General features: G+C 44.0%; 1 protein-coding gene across 1 annotated transcript in view; it reads left to right on the top strand.

Moving 5' to 3' along the window:
* FNTB (farnesyltransferase, CAAX box, beta) overlaps positions 1–23,329 on the top strand; it is a 38,525-nt gene extending 15,196 nt beyond the window's left edge. Inside the window, exons 2-12 of the mRNA XM_060261370.1 lie at positions 1,542–1,606; positions 6,708–6,780; positions 7,532–7,623; positions 12,961–13,107; positions 14,520–14,603; positions 16,097–16,183; positions 16,370–16,499; positions 17,247–17,379; positions 18,971–19,082; positions 20,409–20,523; positions 22,478–23,329. Coding sequence (XP_060117353.1) covers positions 1,542–1,606; positions 6,708–6,780; positions 7,532–7,623; positions 12,961–13,107; positions 14,520–14,603; positions 16,097–16,183; positions 16,370–16,499; positions 17,247–17,379; positions 18,971–19,082; positions 20,409–20,523; positions 22,478–22,585 — 1,146 coding nt within the window. The 3' untranslated portion in view covers positions 22,586–23,329. The remainder of the gene's footprint in view (positions 1–1,541; positions 1,607–6,707; positions 6,781–7,531; positions 7,624–12,960; positions 13,108–14,519; positions 14,604–16,096; positions 16,184–16,369; positions 16,500–17,246; positions 17,380–18,970; positions 19,083–20,408; positions 20,524–22,477) is intronic.
* The last annotated feature ends 1,839 nt before the right edge of the window (positions 23,330–25,168 follow it).

The following is a 25,168-nucleotide window of genomic DNA, read 5'->3' as shown; positions in this document are numbered from 1 at the left end:
AATATTCTATGCTATTTTATATTTATTCTACGATTCCTCCATGGAACTCAGAGCAGTGTACATTGTCCCCGCCCTCCAATTTATCTTCGTAACAACCCATGTGAAGCAGTGGCAAAACAGGCAAGATTGAAAAAGCCCATACAGCAAATCAGACCTCTAGAACTTAAACTAACGAAATACGTGTATCAGGGCTCAAATGACTATACATCTCATGACGCATATTTCATTAGTTTTAAGTTCTAGAGAACTGATGTGCTGTATGGTGCCTTTTTAAATGTTGCCTATTTTGCCATTGCTTCACATGGGTAAGGTAGGTTAGGCAGAGAGAAAATGGCTGACTAAGGATCACCCTGTAAACTTCACAGCTTGGTGACTTGAACAGAGATCTTCCCAATCCTAGTCAAACATGCTAACCCTTATTCTGCATTGGCACTGTAGGTAGTTTTGCTGTTGTCATGTCTGACAAACGGCCAGCCTATGCATGAGTAAGGGCAGTGTATATGGTAGAATTCTCAGTGAGAGACAGGGCACAGAACTCCCAACTGTGATTTGGCAACTGCTTTTAACAGTTGAACTGTGGCAGTTGGAAGTCAGAAAAACAGTTGGAGAGGGTCGTTCAGTTGAAGAGGGTCTGCAGGAGAGAGCAGTGTCTCTTGTGAGGCTCTAGAGTGTGTGACAGTGTGTCACAGAAGCAGAGTCAGTTTCAGGGTGAATGTATTGTGGCTCTGAATACTGGAGACTCTGATGGGAGACTGATCCCAGAAATTAAGGGCAGTCTCTGATTGTGTACCAAAAATAAAATAAAATAAGACATACATCTTGAGAGGGACAAAGGTTCCTGTATTAAGCATAGTTTCCCAAGGACAATACTGGTAGTCTGGCAGAGTAGGCCTTGGCAAATGGTTCTGAGGTGTCTCAAAGATGCCAAAACCCAGAGTTATTGCTCTTACTGAGAAGAGAATAACTAGATTGCCAGAGGTCTAGAAGTGAGAGAACTGAATCTTCTAACCCAAGGGACGAGGCAGATACCCTCAAGCTTGTGTGACTAGAAAGAGGGAAAGTTCCTCAGAGATTTAGAACAATTATAAAAATATAAACCTTTAACATCAAGGTCACTTTTAGTAATTGTTGAGTCATCTGAGGAATATTCTGTATCTTATGAAATAAGTCGCCTGTGAAGGAGTTCTGTATTCATTTTTGTTCTGTCTGCCCACAGTTTCTAAAACCCAGAAACCTCTGTACAAATCTCATCCCATCCCTTTCCTGCCAATCTTTTAAATAAATCAGATCTTGTTTTGAAACGCTACCAGTGCCTAGTGTGCCACATTTCTGACATGTAAAATTTTGACACCTGCAGTAATAGCAAAGGTGATCAGTCTGTGGTGATAGGGGGGGGAAGTGGTTGTCTTGCCTCATCTCATAGCATCATGCTATGTAATACAGCTCTGTTGTATTCTAGTGGTTGTTGTTCACTAGAATGATTTAAATATTAATGCATGGTATTGTTTTTCTTTCCTTCGCTTGTAACACGTTCACTACAGACAAAGGTAGAGAGCATAGTCCAAGATGTCTTCAATGCTTACAAGACAAACCATCATGACTCACAGTAAGTATCCAACCCCGCCTTCCTGGTATATTAAAATAATTAACTGCCATGATATGTATATTTGTTTGAGCACTGATACACATATTTCATTAGTTTGAGTTCTAGAGATCTGATATGCTGTATGGTATCTTTTTCAATCTTGCCTATTTTTTCCTTGCTTCATATGGGTGCTTATGGTATGCCAGACTGTTTTGCTCTTCTGTGTAAGGCAAGACATTAGGTGAATGAGTTTATGGTTGATTCAGACTTTGCAAAGAAGAACAATAACACACGGACTTTCTGGGTGCTGTGCTTGTGTGTTCCTCTTGCCCCTCCTCCCCGCTCAAACCTCAATTTTGAACCATTTTGGTTTGACAAGTTTCCAGTTATGGTCCAGTACAGGTGTCTTTGCAAACTGGAATTTCTCCTCTACCCTGTTGAGAATCCTGGTTTGTGTGTGTGTGTGGTGGGGGGATGACAAACCCCCATTTGCCCAGGAGCTGGCATTCAGAGATCACAGATGATTGGGAAGCCTCAAATGAAGTTCTTTCCATTGCATTTTGTGTGCGAGGAGAGGAGCAGGGGGAGCATATAGTATGACAGCAAGCTCTGTTCATGCCCCTCATGAACACATCTGTGTTTGTCATGACAGTCTTTATGTGACCTGTGCATGCAAGTGCCCTTTGTCCCCTTCATGTCCACCAGCTTCCATAAGTTCATTTCACAAAGATTTCTTTTACTTCTAATACAGCACTATTTTGAGTGTGCTTTTATGAACTTTGGATGGGAACTTTCCAGGAAATTTGCATGGGAATTGGGTTTATTGAGTGTTTTTTAGTTCTACTTACTAGCTGTTTGCCCCCACTCTTTCTTGTTCCCCTCCACTATGTCAATATACTAAAGATAATTTCCCCTCATAATTTTTTCTACTTTGCAAAGTCTTCCAAAGCTGTGTGTTTTACTTGCCCTACCTCTGCTCCTACAACTTCATGTTTGAGGAACATGAGTGCTTTTCAAAAGAGCTTTAGGTACCACTGTTATCCAGTTGTCTACACTGTTCTGGTTGGCTGTTTATTTCTTTGATAGCTAAAAGATGAATGTGACATCTGATGAGTCTTAATTTTCATTGTTTTAATAAAACAGCAAGTTTCCAGCCTTCATGATTATAGTCATTAAGGGGACTATAATGGCCATGGTGGCTGGTTAGGGTTGCTAGCCCCTGGTCCAGGTGGGAGGTCCCTGCTTTTGCAGGCTCCTCCCCAGCACTGGCCAGCTGGCTGGCAGGGGGAAACATGGTCCTTTTAGCACATCATGTGAACTTCCTTTGCGGTATTAGGGATGATCACAACAAGGGATAGTATCTGGGATGATTTGAAGGTTTGCCCTGTAAAAATTTGCCCTGTAAAATTTCCCTCAGAATATCTTTTTCTCAGGCTCTGACTGATCGTTGTAGTTGACATTGGAAAGGAATTTTTAAACGGGAATTTCATCATCCAGTCTCCAGAATAATCATTGTTACTTCTAGGTTTCATGACTTGCATGAGGGTATTTTAAAACTGATGTGATTGCATCTGTGGCAGAACCTTCATTAGAAATTTTAAACAGCCACAGAAAATGCATCTTGCTCTCAGGGAGTCTTATCTGTTGCAATTTCCCTTAGTATAGGGATCTGAAAATGCATTCTCAATGCTTCCAAGTGTCTTCAAATACACAAAATGACAAACATCTCCTTCTCTCCCACAAGTCCCCTACATATGGACTGCAAATGCTGGCTAAATAATGAATATATGGGAAGGGCAGAATAGGTCACTTAACTCTTGAGCCTAGCATGAAGCAAGCAATCCTCCTACTCCTCTCTGTGATATGTAGAGAATTTGGGGAGGGGATATTTCATTTGCTGGACTTAAGGAGGCAATGATCAGGAAGTAAGACATGGCTGCTAACTGCAATCTAGTGAAGTATACCTTGTAATTTGGCCCATCACACTTTTTGTATGCTTATGTCTGTGAAAGTTTTGCTTCCTTAGGCTATAGTGTGACAGCTTTGGTTTCTGACCAGTATAGTGTTTGAGGAATTGTGAAAAGGCAGATAGATCTGTGTTATTGGGGTGATGCTTCAAGGCTGCTTCAGTTGACAATTCTCTCACTGTGTTGGGAATAAAGCAAAACGATAGATGCTTTTCTGAGTGGCAGCTGAGGTTTCATGTAGTGAAGTGTAAATTGATGCAGATTAGGATGAAACAAGCTTAATTTTATACATAAATACAGAGGGATTAATTTGGGCATAATAATCCAGGGAAGAGATCTGACTTTCACAGCAGAAAGCTCACTGAAATTGCCAGTTTATTTGGCTGTGGGAATGCAACAAGACAAATTTAATTTCAGAGATGATTACAAAAGGCAGTGGAAATAAAACCAAGTGCCATTATGTAAATTTATGGTGCATCCATATTTATGATACCATACCATTCAATCTCAAATAATTGGAAAAGAAGCAGAAAATCCCATGGATCGGGGAATATTTCCAATATGCTGAAAGAGTAAAGAAATGTTGTTGTTTTGAGAGAAGAAAATTTGAGAGGAATATGAGAGAATTTCATAAAATGAATAGAAATTATTTTCTTGAAACATTAGAACTCTATTAGATGAAATCGCTGATATCTCCAGTGCAAACAGAAAGAAGCATTTCTTCCTGCACTGCATTATTAGTTTAAGGAATTTGTTTTCATAAAATGTGGTGGTGGCCAGTAGCCCAGGTGGCTTCAAAGTTCATGGAGGAGGGGTTGTGACTCAGTGGCAGAGCATCTGCTTGGCATGCAGAAGGTCCCAGGTTCAATCTCTGGAATTTCCAGTTAAAAGAATCAGGTAGTAGGTGATGTAAAAAACCTTCACCTCAGACCCTGGAGAGCTGTTCCAGGCTGAGTAGACAACACTGACCTTGATGGATCAGTGGTCTGATTCAGTATAAGGCAGCTTCAATTAGTGTATCTAGTGGCTCTAAAGTATAATAGCAAAGAATAGTACTTCCATGTTCAGAAGCAATACATTTCTGTTTACTGGATGCTGGCCACATAAGATGGCCATTTCCCTTTGCCTTGCTTGTGAGCTTCCAAGGGATGTTGGTTTGGTTGTGGTTTTGGGATAGGGTATGAAGAAATTAAGCTTTCCTTGCTTTTACAGAAGACAAGTGTTAGCTTCCCATTGCTGCCTGGCAAACAGCTTTTGCTCTTTGTGATGTGGTGGTAGTGGGGAGGTAAGTGTTAAAAGGGGAAATGTTTTTTTACAGAGGTTGGTGCAAGCTCCATTCATGAATACATATGAAGCTGTCATTTGACTATCAAGATCACATTCTCTTCTCTGACTGGTAACAGCAGCTCTCCAGGGTCTCTGGTAGAGGTCTTTCACATCATCTCCTACCTGATTCTTTTAACTGGAGATGACAGGCACTGAATCTGGGACTTTCTGAATGACAGGCAGGTGTTCTTCCACTGAGCCACAGACCTTCCTCTAATTCATGAGCCTAAGCAGCTCTTTGGATACTGGCCAGAGTGCTGGACTAGGTGAACCATTTGATCTGATCCAGCTCAGTAGTTTTTATGTTCTTGTGGAGGATTTGCAGTCAAAGATCAGGGCAGGAGCATGAGGCATGTATGTACTTAAATAGGTGCAACACAGGTAGGGTTGCCAAGTCCAATTAAAGAAAAATCTGGGGACTTTGTGGGCGGAGCCAGGAGACATTGGGGGTGGAGCCAGGAACAAGGATGTGACAAGCATAATTGAACTCCAAGGGAGTTCTGGCCATCACATTTAAAGGGACAGCACATCTTTTTAAATGCCTTTCTTCCATAGGAAATAATTAAGGATAGGGGCACCATCTTTTGGGGCTCATAGAATTGGACCCTCTGGTCCAATTGCTTTGAAACTTGGGGGGTATTTTGGGGAGAGGCACTAGATGCTATACTAAAAATTTGGTGCCTCTACCTCAAAAAATAGCCCCCCCAGAGCCCCCAATACCCACGGATCAATTCGATTCCCATAGGGAAAACGATTCCCATAGGGAATAGTAGAGTGCCCAGTAGACATTTCCCTCCCCCCCCCACGCTTTCTAAAGGGGGGGAGGGCCTCCAAACCAGGGAATCCCCTGCCCCCTGCCTCTCTCTCATATACTTACTAGATCTTCTTCCTGAAGAACTTTCCTTGCTGTGAAAACAAAAGCAAAAGCAAGGGAGGGGCTGTTCTCCATGGAAACTATTACCGACCCTTTCCAATGAAGCCCTTCCTGTTTCCTGTTGAAGGCACACATTTTACAAATGGATCAGGAGCTCTACAACTACATGATGCCTACATGCATGTTCTCCCGCCCCCCCTTCCGGATTTTTGGAGAGCGGGGGAGGAGGCTGCAAATTCGACGATCCCTCGCCAGGGCGGGGGGTTGGGAAGCCTAAACACAGGTGTCATGATCTTAGGCCTAGTGTGGCCTGCAGACGCCAGGGAAGCCTGTGTAGGAGTTGCTAGTAGGCCTACATTTCCCAGGGTCCCTTTTGTCTCTCTGATTGGGTGGCAGAGTTTTGGAGGGAAAACTCGCCCAGAGGGGTGGGACCTGGGAAGAAAGCATAAATAGACCCAGCTAGAGAGGGAAGTTGGTCTCTCTGGAAAGGCTGCAGGAGAGAAGGTGTCAGGAGAAATCCCCACTCAAGGGTGAGTGAGTCTATTAGGATTAGTGAAAGGGAACATTTATTTAGTCATGGTAGGGCTGTTTATTTCTTTGTACTGTTTATATATTCACTGTGCACTAAGACGTTTTGCAACCCACTTATTGTTTTGAGCATTTGTAATAAATTTCTTGTTGTTGTTAAATTGCCTGGGTCCTAATGTCTCTTTGGTCACGGTTAAAAGGTTTTGCTAAAAAGGAAGACAGAGGGGTGGTTGAGTGCTCTGGGCCCTCCCAATACAGACCCTTACCAGAGCGGTGGCAGACAGTAGAAGGCCCTTCCTGGTCCCCTGCTGTGTGACAACAGGTTTTTTTTTAAAGTTTCAGATTTGTTGAATGGAAAACTAAGCTGTACATCACCCAGATAATTTTACAAATGTGATAGATCGTCACGTTTTGATCTGTCCTGCAGGTTTGTTTTGCAGCGGGAAAAGCACTTCCACTATCTGAAGAGAGGGCTGAGGCAACTGACGGATGCTTATGAGGTAATCCCTATAGGCTTGAGGTATTTCCCCCCTGCTGTTTTATTCCTGTAGTTGTTTCCTCTGAGCGGTGTATTAGTTTCTAATCATAGCTTGCCTGCAGGAAAAAAAAATCATGTTTGCAATTTGCTTTGCTCACTCCCCAGCTTTCACAATCTTTAATTTTTTTCTCATTTTCTGGGCATTATAAACAAGAAGTTCCCTCTGGTCTTCTTATGAACATATATGAACATATGAAGCTGCCTTATACTGAATCAGGCCCTTGGTCCATCAAAGTCAGTCTTGTCTACTCAGACTGGCAGCGGCTCTCCAGGGTCTCAAGCTGAGGTTTTTCACACCTATTTGCCTGGACCCTTTTCTGGAGATGCCAAAGATGCTGGGGATGCTCTACCACTGAGCCACCGTCCCTCCCGTCCCTCCACCTTCCCTTCTTAATCTCTTCTCCTGTCCTCACTTCACTTGTAATCCTGAGATTCATCGTTCCCTTGATGTGTTACCACTGTCCTTTGATTTATCCGTGAAGTTATAACAGAAAGATGTTAAAGGTAATTTAACGTCTGAATAGATAACCCCTTCATAGTCTTGCACTCTTTCGTCTTCTAGACCTGCTGTATACTTTCCAACAATTCTGTTCTGATTCACCTCTTGCACAGAATGGTCTTTCCCTTCTTCCTGCCCATGGTATAATGCACACAGTATTGCCAGCTGGGCCACTGTCATGGCTCTGAACAACAGCTGCTTTCTTCCTCTGTAGTGTCTGGATGCCAGCCGGCCATGGCTGTGCTATTGGATCCTGCACAGTCTGGAATTGCTGGAGGAACCCGTTCCGGACTCTGTAGCTTCAGAGTAAGTTGTTTTTTTTAACCATTTTGGCCTCTCTTACAACACTTCTAATGACTTCTTCCAACCATGACAAAATGTGGGATTGGTAATACGGGGCAGAGGGTGATCCATGAGAATCTGAGCTCTTCCACTCTCTTGGGGGTTTTGTTTGTTTGTTTTGAAGTTCCTAACTTTTGTGGTTCCTGTGAGAAAACAGAGAATTGTGTAGACACCAGGGCCAAATACTGAGGCCCTAAGCTATGACAAATTTAAGGGCCCTATATTATTGCAAAAAGGGTAATTTAGTATTTGGGGAGATTGTATTTTGAGGCCCCTCATAATCTGAGACCTGAAACTGTAGGTTACTTTGCGCATTAATCCAGTTCTGGGAGGCACTGTCTGTTGAAGGCTCAGAAATCAGAGAAGTTTGAAATATGTGCCCTTCGTGGCTCTCTGTTTTACAAACAAACTTGCCTAGAATACGGGAGGTAAATTCGGAACTTAGAGTTCATGTGAGAGGAAGTGTAGCTAAATATAGCTTGAAATAATTTGTCCCAGTCTGCAATTTCTGCTTACAAAATATAGTAGAAATTGTCTCCCAGAAGACCTCATTATCTGTGCACAGTGTATGGCTCTCTGGGCTAAGATCCCAGCATCCCTGCATGATGCATAAGAATGTTCTGATGTGTTTGAAACACAACAGTGCATTGTCTCCTTCATCCTGCTCCAACAATAACCTCTCAATAGCTGTTTCGCTGGGCGGAGGCTTTTGGTGAGTCTTGTGATCTGCATAAATGGTGGTGGTAAGGGATCCTCTGTGGGAAAGAAACCAGTTCCTTTTTGAGCAGAAAACCTGCATGTGTAGGAGGAGAGGTGGTGGTGGGGAAAGCAGACAAGTAAAGCTTTTTCTGTCTGAGAAATTCTCATTGGTTGCAAAATGATGTTGTGATTAGAATGATCCTGCAGGGGAAAAAAACTTAAGAGACTGCGGTTTCTTTTGTGAGTCAGGGAGAGACCTCATGGGGAACAGGAAAACAATAGTGCTTCTTGAATGCAGCAGAGACAGAGCATCTTGCCTAGGAGAAACTACAACCAAAGCTGTGGATTCTCTACCAAAAGAGAGCCAAAAAGACTCATTGCCTTTTCTTGTTATCAACTCTTTCTTTAAAAGCAAAGCATGCAGAATGGGTAGTAGCTAATAACTGTTGCCTAGAAGTGTTGTAAGTTTGCATATCTTGAAGAGTTTTCCAATTTTAAGAAAATGTACCTTTGGAAGAAGTCCAAGTTGATGGCTGCTTGGCTGGATATCTTGTTCTACGGGAATGACTGATTAGTGCTTTCCCACTACCAGAGACTTTTCTTCACTTCTGTATTAGTGAAAGGCATGATGCCTGTGTATAGCTCCTGTCTGCCCATGTTCTGCCGCAGGTATATGTGCTGAAAAGCTGTGATTCAAGTTTAGTCAGAAAGCCAGTGCTTAAGAGCCGCAGGCTCTAATCTGGAGAACTGGGTTTGATTCCGCACTCCTCCGCATGAAGCCAGCTCGGTGACCTTGGGCCAGTCACAGTCTTTTCAGAGCTCTCTCAAACTCTAAAAACAAGTCAAGCTTGCCGCTAGCACCACGCTAAGAGCTAGAACATGTGACTGCCAGACAGTCCTAGGATCTCCTGGCTATTATACACATAATGCACCATCATCATTTAGTCATATTGCCCAATAAGCAGATAGAAATTTTCAGTCATGAGGCCTGCATCTAGTTCATGTGACCCAGTCTGGCATAGTGGCTGAGAGCCTAACCTGGAGAACTGGGTTTGATTCCCCACTCCTCCGCTTGAAGCCAGCTGGGCAACCTTGGGTAAGTCACTGTTCTCAGAGCTCTCTCAGCCCACCTACCTCACAGGATGCCTGTTGGGAGGAGAGGAAGGGAATGAGATTGTAAGCTGCTCCAAGACTCCATCGGGTATTGAAGAGCAGGGTATAAAATCAACTCTTCTTCATGTGTGCCTGTATTCTGCTGCATGCATATGTGCTGAAAAGCTCTGATTCAAATTCAATCTTATTGCCCAGTGGGGAGATAGAAATTTTCAGTCCTACCTCCATAACTGCGTGGGGCAGAGAATTCTTCCAGTGCCACGATTACCTGCTCTGTGGAGTCAAAATGGCCACAAAAATACAGATCTGGTAACTTTTAAAGAATAACATTTTAAAAGAATAATTAGATCTTGCAGCCCTTTCTTATATGCCTAAGGAAATGCTGATTGCCTCTTTGAGGTCAGGAATCACTTTTTCTCCCGGCCAGTTTGGCAAGGGATTCTGGAAGTTTTTGTTATCTTCTGGCCATGGAGCAGGGGTCGCTGGGGATATATGTGTGTGTGTGTGAGGTCTTTGTGAATTTCCTGCATTATGCAGGGGGTTGGACTAGATGACCCTCGAGGTCCCTTCCAACTTGGTGATTCTATGCAGAGTGTAAGAATTACCAAAAGAGAGTGTTGTAGATGCTGCTTTGCAGATTTGTCGCCACCTACATTAATTTCGATCTTGAGCTTTATTTGATCTTATCTGCCTCTGGACTTCTTGCACTTTGAAGGGTGACTGTTGGTACTGGATTGCAAATATTTCCTAATATTCTTGTTCACAACGTTTTCCTTAACAAAGGCGTTTCCAATTAAAAGTTGAAAATTCCAGATCATTTAAATATACTCCAAATGTATTTATTCCTATGCCACCAATTGAGCCCTGATCTTCTGGCAGCAAACAATTAAAATAAAACAACAGACAAACAGGGAAAAAACAACCAGCTACACAAGTTGCACTCCAGGAAATCTTTCTTTCTTAACTTGTTGCCAAATGCCTGCCTGAAAAGAACAGTCCTACAATTCTTACACATAAGTTATAGCTGTCAAATAGTTTTCAGCTGCAACCCCCATGGAACAAATTGCAGTAGTATAGCTTTGAGGTTGCAGAAGCTAGGCCTGCAGAATTTAGGAGGGGAGTTAATTTCCACATCAAATGCAACTGATGGAAAGTTTTCTTTGCTACTACGTTTATCTGCTATTATAATAAAAGGGCAGGATTCATTAATGCACCTAAGCTCTTTATAGAGGTAGGCACATTCAACCTTATATTGTCCAGATTGGGTAGAACAATACCTGCCAAAGTTTCCAGTTTGCTGACCTGCATTGCCTACATCTTATCTGGATAAATCTGTCCCTATTCTTATAAGCTAACTTGAGAATCATTACCTAGCTGCACATGTTATCCAGTGAATTCAGTGGGCTGGGTTGGATCCTGTATGCCACAAATATAAGGCACTAAAGGAAGTGACTTTTATCATTTAGCCTAGCAGCCTGCTGTGAATACAAAAAAAAAAAGACAATGCTGAAAGCTGGCAGAACCACATGGGCAAAACATTCAGGTTGGTGTGTGTGTGTGTGTGTGGGGGAATCATCCCTCATGCTTCTTCCATGAGTAGTCATGTACTGGCATAGAGAAGGCATATTTCTCCTGCTTTCTCTCCTCACTGCAGCCTTTTATGTTGTATGCACTTTTGCCCACATGGGTCTCCTAATCTCCAGTATCGGCACTCGGAGGAGCTGCAGAGACAAGAAGGTGTGAAAAATCCAGCTCCACTAGCCCCTTATTTGAGCATTGCATAGACTTTAACACAATGAAATTTATAATAACAAAACTTAACACTTTGCATTCCCCAAATGTTACTGTCAAACAAGCTACCATCTTAGAGAGACTCTCCTGAGCCCCACTGAGATGGGGCATCATTTGTCAGGTGCCTAAGGTTAAAGGGGGGGGGGCTAACTAGTGTATTGCTTGGTTGCAAGAACCACGTGTGCAAGCAACTTCTAAAATGTTCAATAATGCATCAGTAAAATACATATAAGCAGAGGCTATAAAAGACTCGGTGGATATTGGGATAGGAAAGGGACAGCGTGGTAGAAAGTTAGTTAACAAAAAGAAAAGGCTTCTGCGGTGTATTATTCCTGGAAGAAGGGTGTTCTGTTGAGACACGCAAGAGTAATTGGTGAGAAGATTTTTCTGCAAGTTGAACAGTTACTGCCAATTTCTTCTGAATGCAAACGGTGTGATGATTCAAGTGATCCATGTACATTTTATGTGGCAGTAGGATGTGTTAGCACTGGAGGATGGTTGGTGCTGGGATAAAAGCTTCTTGTTGTTGGTAGGAGTTTTTTTGTGGAGGGAGGGAACATTTAATTTAATTTTTAGATTTATATCTGCCCTTTCCTGCAAGCAGGCTCAGGGTGGCTTACAGCAGAAATCCCCATACATTCCCCAGAGCGTACTTAGATCAGGAACCCAAAATTTACTATCGATCCCCGGGCTGAGGGAGGCAAGACTCAAAACAACTCGAGAAAGAGCCTTCTCAATCGCTGCCCCCAATTACCAGAGGATGTCAGAGCCTTGCGGAAATGACGGCCATCGCCGAGGTATTATATCTGAATGGACGTCTAAGATCACGGAATGCCATCTTTAGATTGTATCAAAATTGTATGGAAATGAGTATCGGAATTGTTTTAATTTAATGTTTTAACTTAAATGTAAGTAAGTAAGTAAAATTTTATTTGTATCCCGCCCTCCCCGCCTAGGCAGGCTCAGGGCGGCTAACAACATCTCATACATATACAATAATCGATATAAAAACTTTAAATTTAACAATAAAAACTTAAATTAACATCATTTAAAAACCAGTTAATGTATTTAAAATGTTTTAATTTAAATGTTTTATTGTTGTTTTACTGTGGATTGTGAGCCGCGCTGAGCCTGCCGTGGCAGGAAGGGTGGGATATAAATCGAATAAACCTAACCTAAACACCTATCACAGATTAAAAATGAGGCATCATAAAAACATAACAGTATAAAAACAAAAGCAATACAGCATCACAAACACAGATGGCGAGCCAGCATCAGCGTATAGGCTGATATGCATCAACACAGCACAGCCACCATGATGGTAAGGTGATGGGGAGGCCAGTTAATACCAAAGGGACGCCTGCTGGATCAATTAAAAGCCTGGCAGGAGAGCTCCATCTTGCAGGCCCTGCGAAACCTCGATAAGTCCTGCAGGGCCCGGATCTCTAGCGGGAGCTCATTCTAGGGGCCCGAACTGAAAAGGCCCTAGCCCTCGTTGAAGCCGGTTGGGTGTCCTTAGGACCAGGGATCACATGAAGCTATTGTGCGGTGGATCTCAAAACCCAGAGGGGCTCATATGGAAAGGCCCTAAATAACTGCTGTTGGCTCTGGATAGGCATATGGAAGCAGTCCTGGTGGAAAAAAATATCTACTGCTTATTTAACACTAACCTTCCTTTGGTCTCTCCTTTATGCCCAGTGTGTGCCAATTTCTGAGTCGTTGCCAGAGCCCAGAAGGAGGCTTTGGAGGGGGACCAGGCCAGCACCCACATCTTGCTCCAACATATGCTGCTGTCAATGCTCTCTGCATCATTGGCACTGAAGAGGCCTACAATATCATTAACAGGTATAGAGTGGGACCCCATGAACCTTTGCTTTGAGACCAGATGCAGATAACCTAAAGCATCCCTGTTAAATCCTGCTGTCCAACTTTCTGAGGAGAGGGAGGACAGTTGATAAAGTGGCAGGATGCCAGAAGGGACTTTGCCGTAATATGCTGTGTGACACCTGCACCTCAGATCACTTCCTCCTGCAAAAGAATTCCTTGCAGCTTTCTAATGTTCCCTGGAGGACTAGATGAAGCTTAATCTAGGGCTTCCAATACTGAGAGATTTTGGGGGGCAGTGCTTGGGGAGGATGGAGTTTTGGGAAGATGTGGCATTATTTCCAGGTGACAATCTAGGTTGCCCCCCCCCCCCCAGACCCTATAGTCATAGACTAGGTGAAATTTCTGGAGCATCACTATATGGTAGCCATTCTCCCCCCTGCTCTTCAGTTCCTTATAGGTGGGAAATTGGGAGCTGTGGGTAGGTAACTCCTGACCCACGTGGATAAATGAGAGCACTAATCTGATCTCAAGTGATAGAGCCTATCGCACTGGAGACTAACTCTGAAAGAATATAATGCTTGTGCAAATGTTTTAGAACCTAGTTTGTCAGATCGCTGGACTGAAGATGAAACTACATGGGGAGTAAATGCCTTGTTCTATAGCCTATATGATTCTAGGTTTGTGTGGCGGGAACAGCCTCTACCTAGTAGAGATGGAGGGAAGCTCTCTTTTTACCCACTGACAATGAATGAATCAGGAAGTTTGGGTCTGTTCATTCAGGAATAGTTCCTTTGTCAAAGCAAGGAGAACAAAAGTCTGTCTGGTGAACAAAACTGCCGCCTCTGTTCATGCCGCGTCCAGATGTATATTGTATCCCTTGCTGTTCAGGACTAGTGTAAGTGCCACACTGCTCCAAAGGACAAGCCAATGGAGCTGCCTCTTGAAATTGTGCATTGTCAGCATGTGGCTAGTGGGACAGTGCCTGTTGCCTCACATGGTCCATCTTGAGCCTGAGGATATAAAGTAGGATAGGAGTGTAAAAAAAAAATAGTATCTACAAGTGGCAGAAGGACAAGAAGGTGGAGCTTCATGTTGCAGGCTGTTTTATGATGCCTATAAATTCTGATAAGCAGATAACTGTTTTAACATACAGCATCCGCCTAAAAATAGATTACTACCAAAACAGAACCCCCAAAAGATATGGACTGCTGAGGGAAACATAAGAGGACATTTCACTGAAGGATTTAGCAGAAAGAGAGGCAAAAGTATAACTTCCTAACTCAGAGAATGGGCAGACAATGACATGTTATCCAAAGAAGCCATATGATTCTGGCAGGCTGTTAAAGTTAGTCCAGTTTGCTTCCCCCCCCCCCCCCCCAGTACAGAGAGTACTTGTCGCTCTGCCTAATAGTCTTGATTTTGACTTCCAGGGAGAAGCTTCTGGAGTATCTGTATTCCCTGAAGCAGCCTGATGGCTCCTTCATCATGCACATAGGAGGGGAAGTGGATGTCCGGTAAGTTGGAAGCATTCAAAGATGTCTCTGCACAAGGCAAAACAGGAGTCTGAGAGTTTTATGAGATTCCGGAAGCACTGGCTGTCACTGAGTGGTCTGCTAAAATGCTCATTCTTGTTTTGACATTGTGCAGTTCAAATTGAGGAAAGTTTCTGGCTTTTAAAATTAGGAAGATTATGATTACATTTAGATTAATGTAGAACTACAAGTTGCTTCTCAGCATTGCAAGTTACATTGAACAAGCAGGAACCTGCAAGAACTTGTTGGGAGGGGTCTCGTTTCCACCTTCCCTACTATTTCCTCTCTCCCTCCTCTGAAAGCCCCCATAGCCTCTCCCCTTTTCTTGCTGCCTTCTTTCCTCTCCACCTAACAGCCATCCTGCCCCTCTGTCTGCAGCTCCCCGCCCCCCAAGAAGCTTCTACCTAGGGTAACTATGGCAGGGTTGTGTAGTGCCAGCTGCTGGGCCAGGACCACTTGCATAGCAGGGGACCCTCAAGAACTTGTTGGGGCTGGGGAAGAGAATCCCTTTCCCCTGTATTCCCCTCCTCACTTTATTTCCCCCTTTCCCTCCTCCTGGCAACCCCCATATTCTTTCCCCTTTCCCTGCCTTGTTCTCTCTTTCTCAACCATTCATCAACCTCTCTTTTATCTGCCTCCTATCTTCAGCTATATTTCCTATTTATTTATCCCACCTTTCTCCACAGTGGGAACCATAGTAGCTTATATGTAGCTTTTCCTCTTTTTTATCCTAATAACAACCCTGTGAGGTAGGTTAGGCTAAAGGTGTGTGGCTGACCAAACATCACCTGGTGAGCTACCGTGGCAGATTGGTGATTTGAACCTGGGTCTCCCTGCCCATGCTCTGAAGTTCTGACTGCTGTACCACACTGCCTTTCACCGGGTTTCAGTCCAGGAGTAGATAACGTTCTGAATGTAGGTCCGAGTGTGACGTAGACTCTTCCGGAGTCACGTTCTCAGTTCTTTCTTTCCTCTTAGATCAAAACTTTGCACTCCTTTGCAGCTTGCGTACCCTGAGCAAATGTTATTTTGGAGAGAGGGGTAGTTGCAAAATATAATGGCTCGGATCCTGTGGCATTGTATCTCTCACACTTTTCTCTGTGCACTATGGAAGCACTGCAGCACTTCCTTCCCTGCAGCACTCATTTCCTCTGCTTCTGTCATTTCTGCATATGCAAAAGCAACATTTCACAAGGAGGCTTATGCACCTGGGAGTGCTAATGGCAGAAGAAGCAAGTGCTGCAGCACAAAAAACTCTCTGCAGCAGCCAGAGAAAAACACAAGGGGGACAGCATCACAGGATCCAAGCTGTTGAACTAGAAATTAAACCTGAGCCCTACATGTGTGAGAACTGGTTTGATCCCCATGGCCTGTGCTGTGCAACCCTGACTGGATTGCAGGCTAGAGGTTGTGCAGTTCACTGTTGTATCCTTTCACTACCTGCAGAATTTAAATAGTTCCATATTTAATCGCAGGAGCGCCTACTGTGCTGCATCGGTGGCTTCTCTTACCAACATTATTACGCCAACACTTTTTGATGGGACGGCAGAATGGATAGCAAGGTAAGAAAATCTTTGCTCTTTGGGTTGCCTTGAGAAACTGGAGGCTCCTTGGGCTGCTGTGTTTGACTATGCCCGTCTGCCAGAAGTAGGAATCTGGTGGATGAGAGGTATTTCATTCTATGGCTATCTTGGGGATGAGAATGTGTGTGCCCTGACTTTTCCTGTATGTGTTGGTTTTTGAATTAGGTGTCAGAACTGGGAAGGGGGGATTGGAGGAGTTCCTGGCATGGAGGCCCATGGTGGATATACTTTCTGTGGATTGGCAGCACTGGTCATCTTGAAAAAAGAATACATATTGAATCTGAAAAGCTTATTAGTAAGTAACCCTTTGTCGCTGGTTTGTGTCAGTCTTGTTCAGCTGCATTGACTTGTCTACGGTATAATTCTAGGAGACCACTGTGGCTATCACAATAACAGAACTTTTGTGCACTGTGAGCCACCTAGATTTCTAGTAACCAGGACTGTGATGTCTTTCAATCCAGAGCCTTTCTTCATTGCTCTCCACCTATTTAGAAACCTCTTGTAACCATGTGGACAAGACCACACCTTTGTCCTCTGTATTAGTACCATTTAGAAAAAATGCATACAGTTACAAATATAGATGAAAAATCCCCAGCCTTTCCCCCTAATCATACCAGAATGCTTTATTAGCTGAGGACTAAGTTCCAGTTATGAGCATGATTTATTATTTTAATTATAACGGAAGAATGTATTTTTGTCTGCAGCAGGAAGCAAAGACATCTTATTCACTCATTCGCTAATCAGTCCCCTTATTCTTTCTTTAAATAACTGCCATACAGCCACTGTGCCAGTATTTCATGTCCAAATTTTATATCGATCTTTGACTTCACCGTTCTCCTTTTCCAGTATTCATTTGCTAATGTTTTCTTCAGTTTAATTTTCGAAAACCGCACCGTGCATGTCAGTCTTTAGGTTATGGTAAACATTCAAACCACACTCTGAGGCATTTGCCAAGAAACCACAATTGTAGTGGGCACATGCAAAGAAGCCACAGACCTGTCATGACTGAATTGTAACGAAGGTTGTTTTCTCTTTCTGCCAGCACTGGGTCACAAGCCGCCAGATGCGTTTTGAAGGAGGCTTTCAGGGTCGCTGCAACAAGCTAGTGGATGGCTGTTACTCATTCTGGCAGGCTGGCTTGCTACCTCTCCTACATCGAGCACTGCATGCCAGAGGTGAATCTGAGCATCATCAACTTCCCGTTTCCTCAGATGTGCTTTCAGTTTTTACCCAAGCTGGTAGATGCATAGGGTTGCTTGAAGCAGAGTTTGGTCACAAGACACAGGCTGAGTGTTTTTTAGTTCTAGATACTGCATTCTATGAGTTTGTACAAATGAATGAATGAATGTTACCTTTTCAATTTTATAGCAAACCATGAGGTACCCAGTGAAATTAATATACTGTAGACCTCAAAAATGAGATAGCAAAATGGCCTATGGAAAATTCAGGGTGTGCGGTGCACTCTGACATTGGGTATTTGAGCAAGGTAGGGTAGACTGCCAGTCTTGCCTACCTTTCCATTTGCGAATCTTCCACATCTGGGCACAGGATTACAGATGGATGTTTCGAGCAGAATATAGTTGCTCTGTGGAGTTGTTTCCTGAGAGCAGTACACAACAATTGTAAAGAACTGTAAACAATAGGATTATGAACATATGAACATGAACATATGAAGCTGCCTTATACTGAATGAGACCCTCGGTCCATCCAAGTCAGTATTGTCTTCTCAGACTGGCAGCGGCTCTCCAGGGTCTCAAGCTGAGGTTTTTCACACCTATTTGCCTGGACCCTTTTTTGGAGATGCCAGGGATTCAACCTGGGACCTTCTGCTTCCCAAGCAGATGCTCTATCACTGAGCCACCGTCCCTCCGCTATTATGGGTAGTTCTTAGGCAAGCTCCTCAAGACAACTGTGTGTACAGAGTGGCCCTAATGGTGTGGCTTGCAGGGTGTTCTCTTGGTACCCTGTGGTGTTAAAAGTTTGGAAATCTCTGGATCTGCCCATCGTCTGAGGTTCAGTTTAAAAAGACTGGCACATTTAACCCCCTTCCCATTTACCATGTGCGTTTGCTGGCCAGTATTGTGTGTAAATCAGGTTACTGGTTCCTTTGGATGCAGTGTTGGCACATGAGCCTAGCATGCATCATTATTGTGCATTGACATGCCCATTGTCACTTTTAAAGTGGACCTCAGAGGCAGAACGCTAAGTTGGATGAACCAACAGGCCCTGTATGGGAAATAAAGAATAAATTTTCATAATGTTCATGTGCATAGAAACTTCTGTCCTCCTTTTGAGGCTGTTGTTTCTGGAAAGGCTCCTTTTCAGCCTTCACTTGTCCCACAAGGAGAGAGCTGCCACAGCTTTGGGGTGCTCTCTTGTCCTTGTACCAGTTTTGCACTTTCTTCCTAAGTTAATGAGCAAGGAGACTGCCTGGCAGTGAGAAAACCAGGCCTCTGAGGACAAGCGTTACTCTGTCTTTGCAAAGAGGAAGAGGAGGATTAATGTCCTGCTTTTCTCCCAGTGGGGACCCTGTGAGGTAGGTTAGATAGAGACTGGTCCAGGGTAACCCAGAAAGATTCCATGGCAAAGGTATTCAGACCTGGGTCTTCAAGACTGTAGTCTAACCACTACAACATGCTTATGAGGGAGGTGTGGAAAGAGGCATTGCAACATTATTTTCCTGTGAAGCGTAACTGAGTGCTGGTGCCACCTTAGCTGTTCTTCCAGTGGGAAGTTCAACACTCCCTGTGGTTTTGTTCCTCTTAGGTGAAACTGCCCTCAGTATGACACATTGGATGTTCGACCAGCAAGCACTGCAGGAATACATCCTGCTATGTTGCCAGTGTCCTGCAGGGGGCCTCTTGGACAAACCTGGCAAGTAAGTATCTTTGATTCTTCATAGTGGTCTTGGGGTGACATTTACAAGCATTTCGACAGCAGAAGAGCAAAGGTCGTTAAGTTCTCCAGAGTCCATGCTCTGAACCAACTCGTTGCTGGAATTAATTTGAATAATGAATGGAGTCTGGCAGTTTGTCAAGATTTAGAAATCTCTGGCATGAATGATGATGGCAGAAGAGCCATGGAGAAGAAGAGGAGCAGACAGCTGGAACCCCAAACCCTTGCTTAGGCTGTGTTCATTTCACATGGGGGGGGGTGGAATTCCGCAGTCCTGCACCAGAGGGACCTGAGGTCTTCGTTGAGAATAGCTGAATTAGGCACATTTGATTATAGCTTTTTGCATAATATTTCCCCTCTTGGTCATGAGGAAGAATAACTAGTGGGAGATATGGGAACCCCACGACAGCCATGTTCCTTTGGCTTCAGCGTTTTCACTAAGACATTTCCTGCACACCTTAAAGCCATGAAGTCTGTGTATGTAATGTGCTGTCAAATCACAGCAAACTTACAGTGACCTCAGAAAGGGGCTTTCAAGGCAAGTGAGAAGCAAGAGGTGGTTTGCCATTACCCTGCTCTGCAGACCTTTCCTTGCTGGTCTCTCTTCCAAGTAATGACCCTGCTTACCTTCCAAGATCTGCTATACCAGATCTTGCTATACTAGATTGATCTATAGCATGCCACCATCCCTCCTACTCCCATGAGGTCTTAGAGCTTGATTTTTTTTTAATTAGATGTTCTTTGGGTACTGAATGCCAATATAAAATTCTGCAACTTTTCTGCTCTTGTTCAGAATCATGGAAATATATATACGAACACATGAAGCTGCTTTACAGTGAGCTAGACTAATACAGTTTTATCTGCTTTGATGGCAACAGATTTCCAGGGTCTCTGGTAGAGAAAGTCCATTCTTTCCACAAAAAGCTTGACTTGGTTTCAACCCTCAGATCCATTTCCCCCCAGGCAATTGGACCTGCTGATTATTTCAGTGATGGAAGGGGTGGGGTGATTTTTGCTGATCCACCCCCTCCAGTAGACCTCCAGCTCTCCCTCATTTTCTCCAAGAGCAATATCTTGGGGGGTATTTTGGGCTGTAGCAGGAGTGGGGATTGGGGCTGGCAGAGAAGCTGCACTCCATCTGCAGAGATTTTTGACAGAATTTGAGCCAGTATTTGCAGGAGAGAAGTGCTCTGTTTATGGGGAAATCAGAGGCGAAGGCAGCTGTTCTGTGGGAGTGCATGGTGGCTGTCTGAATGGAACATTTTGTTTCTGGCTTGTCTTAATACTGAGCATTTTCCTATGCTTCTAGGTCACGGGACTTTTACCATACCTGCTATTGCCTGAGTGGGCTCTCAATAGCACAGCACTTTGGCAGTGGGGACCTCCTCCATGAAGCCGTGCTAGGAGTGCCAGAAAACCGCCTGGTAAGCTGAGCCTGGTTGAGTGGGGCTGTTCCTTTGCTTTGTAGGCACAGCCATCGACAAGCCTTCTCTCTCATCATCAGCTTTTCTGCATTTCTGCTCCTAGAATGTTTGTTTGATTCGATTTGTACCCCGCCGTCCCCGCCGAGGGCATGATTGTAGTGGATAGTCACTTGAATGAATAGGGAATTGGGAATAGGAGGCATCAAAAAAGGTGCATGTAGGGGTAGGTTTTACCCCTCTGTAACTTCAGTGAGCACAAACTTACACATTCTGTACAGCTTTTCCTCAGTAAATGGTGGTAAATTTTCCCTGGTGGAAGGGGCTAAATGCTAGTTTTTGACAGGAAAACAGTACAAGGGGAAAGAATTAAATGGATGCCCCCCCCTTTTAAATCACAGCCCCGTTAGTTGCATTCTGAACTTTGTTACACTTTTTAAAGTTGAGGAAGATAATTACAGAAATACACCACGTGTAGGGCAGAACATTTCTGTCTGCTATAGCAATGACAAATCGATTCAGCTTGCTTTGATGGCAGAAAACAACAGACTGGCTTATGGAGGTGAAGCCCTTCCATGCTGGTAATTCTTGCCACCTTTATTTCCTTCTTAGCAATTGTAGTGCCTCTATCAGTATTTTTCAGGCAGTGCCCGTTTGCTTAAGAGGAGATGGAGGGACAGGGGTAAGGCCAGCCTGCGGCAACAATCCGTAGGCATGATAAAAACTCTTGATCAGAGCTGCCCTTCCGGCAGTGGCTGTCCAGAGCCAGTAACAGAAAAGTTAATTGCCCTGTGCCTGTGTAACACGGCCTTCTTAATGGGGGGAAGTGGAAATGGCTGGCCCTGCTGTTCAATGATATTTCACTAGCAAAATGTGCCAGTAATTGGCATAAATCTTTTATCTGGTGTAAGCACCTGATGCCACACAGTGGCCAGATTTGACCAAGTCATGCTGTTGGAGCACATATTTTAATTTCAGACAAGTGCGGTTAGGAATTTTTTTTTTTTTGTGGAGGGGAGGGGACAAAATTCACAGCAGCAGGAAGAATAGCTACTCCAGGTATTTGAGGTAGGAAGGCACTGGGAGATAATGGGAAAGACAGCTGTTTGTCATGGCAAAACAGTCTTGTCCTCCAGGTACGGGAGAGTCCATACAAGCTCTCTCATTTTGAACATATGAAGCTGCCCTATACTGAATCAGACCCTTGGTTTATCAAAGTCAGTATTGTCTTCTCAGACTGGCAGCGGCTCTCCAGGGTCTCAAGCTGAGGTTTTCCACACCTATTTGCCTGGACCCTTTTTTGCAGATGCCAGGGATTGAACCTGGGACCTTCTGCTTCCCAAGCAGATGCTCTACCACTGAGCCACCGTCCCTCTGGGCTTCCAGCTTCTATGATCTTTCCAGACCTTTTCTGATAGCCATCTGTGCTTTTTATAAGGAAAGTATATGTATATAGTGTCACAGGAATGCAAATTCTGAGCCTGGTTTTCTTGCTGTGCATTAATATTAACCAGGAAAAGGTTGCATTTCTCTCTCCTTACTCATCTCATGGGGATGCTTTTGCCTCATCACCTTTTATTATGTAGTTCACTTGATCCACTAATGACATACATAGAAGTAGGAGCAACTTACTTGCAGTCTAACCAGGGCTCTGTGCATTCCCCGTTTCCACAGCATTCAGGATGCTTGGCTTCTAACTGTAAAAAAGGAAATTCTCTACATCTGCAAAGAAAAACTTCAAACCGTTTGGATACTTTGTAATCACAGCAGCTAGAGTAGTGTTGGGCAAGACTTCAGTGTTCTATACTGACGTGTATATCCAGCGAAAGTGAAATTTATGTTGGTGTTAACATGTGTTGTTTGCTGGAATTGATGGTTCTTGCTGTTGACCTGGGAGGCAGAGGGACACAGGATTTGTACTTTCCCAATTCTTTCCTCTTTGTTCCCGTTTTCACAGCGGCCTACACATCCTGTATACAACATTTCCCCTGACAAAGTGGTGCAAGCTGTGATGTACTTTCTGAAGAAGGCTGTTCCAAATAGAGAGGAGACTGCTGCTTATTAAGAGGGCCTTGTTCGATGCTGTGCGGTGCATCTTTGTCCTATTCAGCATATGGCACTGCAAATCGTCTCGGCTATCCTGGAGCCCATCCACAGAGTTTGACTTTCTCAATCTCACAAAACTGGGCTGAACTTCGTGTGTCTTTTTTGCAAGAGCTCTGCTAGCCATACCAAAACCAAGCAGCGTCAAGTACCTAGCAGATTGGCTGCATGGTGGTGTATGGTTAGATGGGCTGGTTGTTCACTAGCAACTGCACTTTTGGTTTCCAAATAAAGGAGCATGTTAATATTTTTAGCATCTGCCAAACCAGCCCTGTCGCACTCCGCTAAGCAAATAGGAGGATAGCTGCTCTAGATTGGCCTGGCCCCAGGAGATGCCCTGGTCGAGACTCCCTTTAGGCAATATGAGTTTTGTCCATTTTACACTCTCTGCAGTGTTTCATGCACTAAGGGCCAGGTGGTACACCCCTGCTTCTAAACAGAAAAGTATATTTCAAATCAGCAGATTAGAAATAAACACGCTAACAAAGAATAGTAGATGCATCTTTGTATGTGAGCTGCTGGACCATATTGGAAGAGTGCTCTTTTTTGCAATATAAAATGGTATCTAGAAACCCTCTTCTGGCACTGAATGAAGGCAGGACTCTGGCGTTAAGTTCTTTCCCTTGCAAATTAATAGTAGCCTGCCCAGGGGAGAATTGACAATATGTTTGTGCATTTTATTAAAAATATACTAATTCCTTTCTTACTGCTGTGTCCAGTCTTCGGTCTGTTCATAGAGTTCTTTACTCCAAATCTATTTAAGAAAGGCTTCAGTTCTTCAAGGCTGTCAGGAAGGCCACTTCGGCCTGACCTATGCATGCTCTACCTTTTACTTGTGTCAGTGGGGGATGCATCATTTTCACAACCCATGTTAAAAAGAAATCTTGGCGGCGGGGAAACAATGTGAATCCTCTTCTGCGTACTGGGGTATGTACTGGTTGCTTTGGAAGAGTTCGATGAAGGAAATTAATCCAGGATACTTGTTGCGTCTGCTGCTAAAGTTACCAAATCTGATGTGGAGCTCTGCCTCAGAATAACATGTAATTTGAGATTGTTGGGGGGAAATGAATGAAATATGTATGAATAATCATATCAATACCACAAAGTTTGAGTCCAGTGGCATCTTTAAAACCAACATCATTTAATTTTGGGTATAAGCTTAAAGCTGTGTATAAGCAGACAAAAGCTTATACCCAGAATTAAGCTTTGCTGGGCTTAAACTTCGTTGTGTTCAGACCAACATGGCTACCCACCAGAATCTAATCTGTAACAAGCAGTTCCTAAAGCAAAACTTCACGGTGTGAGAAAAATGTTTCCTTGTTGGGCATCTAATGGTAACCAGTCCTCCTTGCTGCCTAAGAAAGTCTGCTCTGTCTACTACATCTGAGACACAACTTTCCTTCCAAAGGCTATGGAGTAAAATACATAAACTGCCAGCACTGGAAGAAAATCTTTATTAAGACTTCCGGACAACTCTAGAATCATAGAAGATAATAAAAGCCCTACTGTGATAGCAAGTCTGACCATCTTGATTCATTGGGGCTCAGTGGGACTATGCAGTACAAGCCTTTGGCCCATCAAACTATCAGTCAAGAATACTGGCATGCCATTGGTTGAGTCCACACCTCTCCCACCTGAGTGGCTGTTGCTAGGTAGCAAAGCTGATTCTGACAGTAAAATGCAACCAACCTTAGATCTGGCAGTTACTGTGGGAACACACTATGGGCCATCACACTTTGGTCACCATCTTTGGCCCCCTTTTGGCTGACTCCCTTGCCCCTACCAACTGCTGGCTCAGGAAATGTTGAACACATTGCCAAAAGCAGTCTTAGCTCAGAGACAGCCACATCTCCAGCTGTTCTCTGTCCTCTCTGTCAACTGGCCTCAGAAAGGGCTGCAGAGCTACTGTGGCCTCACAAAAGGCCCTATCAATGGGTTGGAAGACAGGAAGGGTGGGGGGCACTCACCCAGAGGCCTTTAATGGCCCCCTTCCAGGTGGGAAATTTCTGGAGATTCTGGGGTGGAGTTTGAGGAGGGCATATAAGTTAGGGCATCAGAGTGGGGTTCTTGCCGTGGAAGCTAACTGGGTGGTTTTGGACCAGTCACAGGCTTCCAGCCTAATCTGCCTCAGGGTGGTGGTTCAGATCACACGGGGAGAGAATGATGTAAACTGCTTTGGTTCCACCCCCCCATGAAGACTCATTTTCCTATGTAGAGGCTGCAGGGAGCAGGGCAGATAAAAGGGAAGGAGATAGGGTTGCCAACTCCAGGCTAGGAAATTCCTGGAGATTTAAGGGGTGGAGTTTGAGGAGGGATAGGACCGCAGACAGATACAATGCCATTTCCTCCTGGGGAGCCATTGGAAATCACTCAGATTTACAACTGCTCTCTAGATGGCAGAGATCAGCTCCCCTTGAGGTTGGTGTGTGTGTGGGAGAGAAGTAAATGCCTTCACTCGGGTGAGTGGGAAGACAGCAAGGCTGGTGGACACTTGCCCAGAGCCTCCTTCTAGAGCCTGTTGTATTTTTCTTCATAATGGGCCTCA

Source organism: Heteronotia binoei, chromosome 21, assembly GCF_032191835.1.
Source record: "Heteronotia binoei isolate CCM8104 ecotype False Entrance Well chromosome 21, APGP_CSIRO_Hbin_v1, whole genome shotgun sequence".
NCBI lineage: Eukaryota > Metazoa > Chordata > Lepidosauria > Squamata > Gekkonidae > Heteronotia > Heteronotia binoei.
This window is presented reverse-complemented; position numbering and strand designations above follow the sequence as displayed.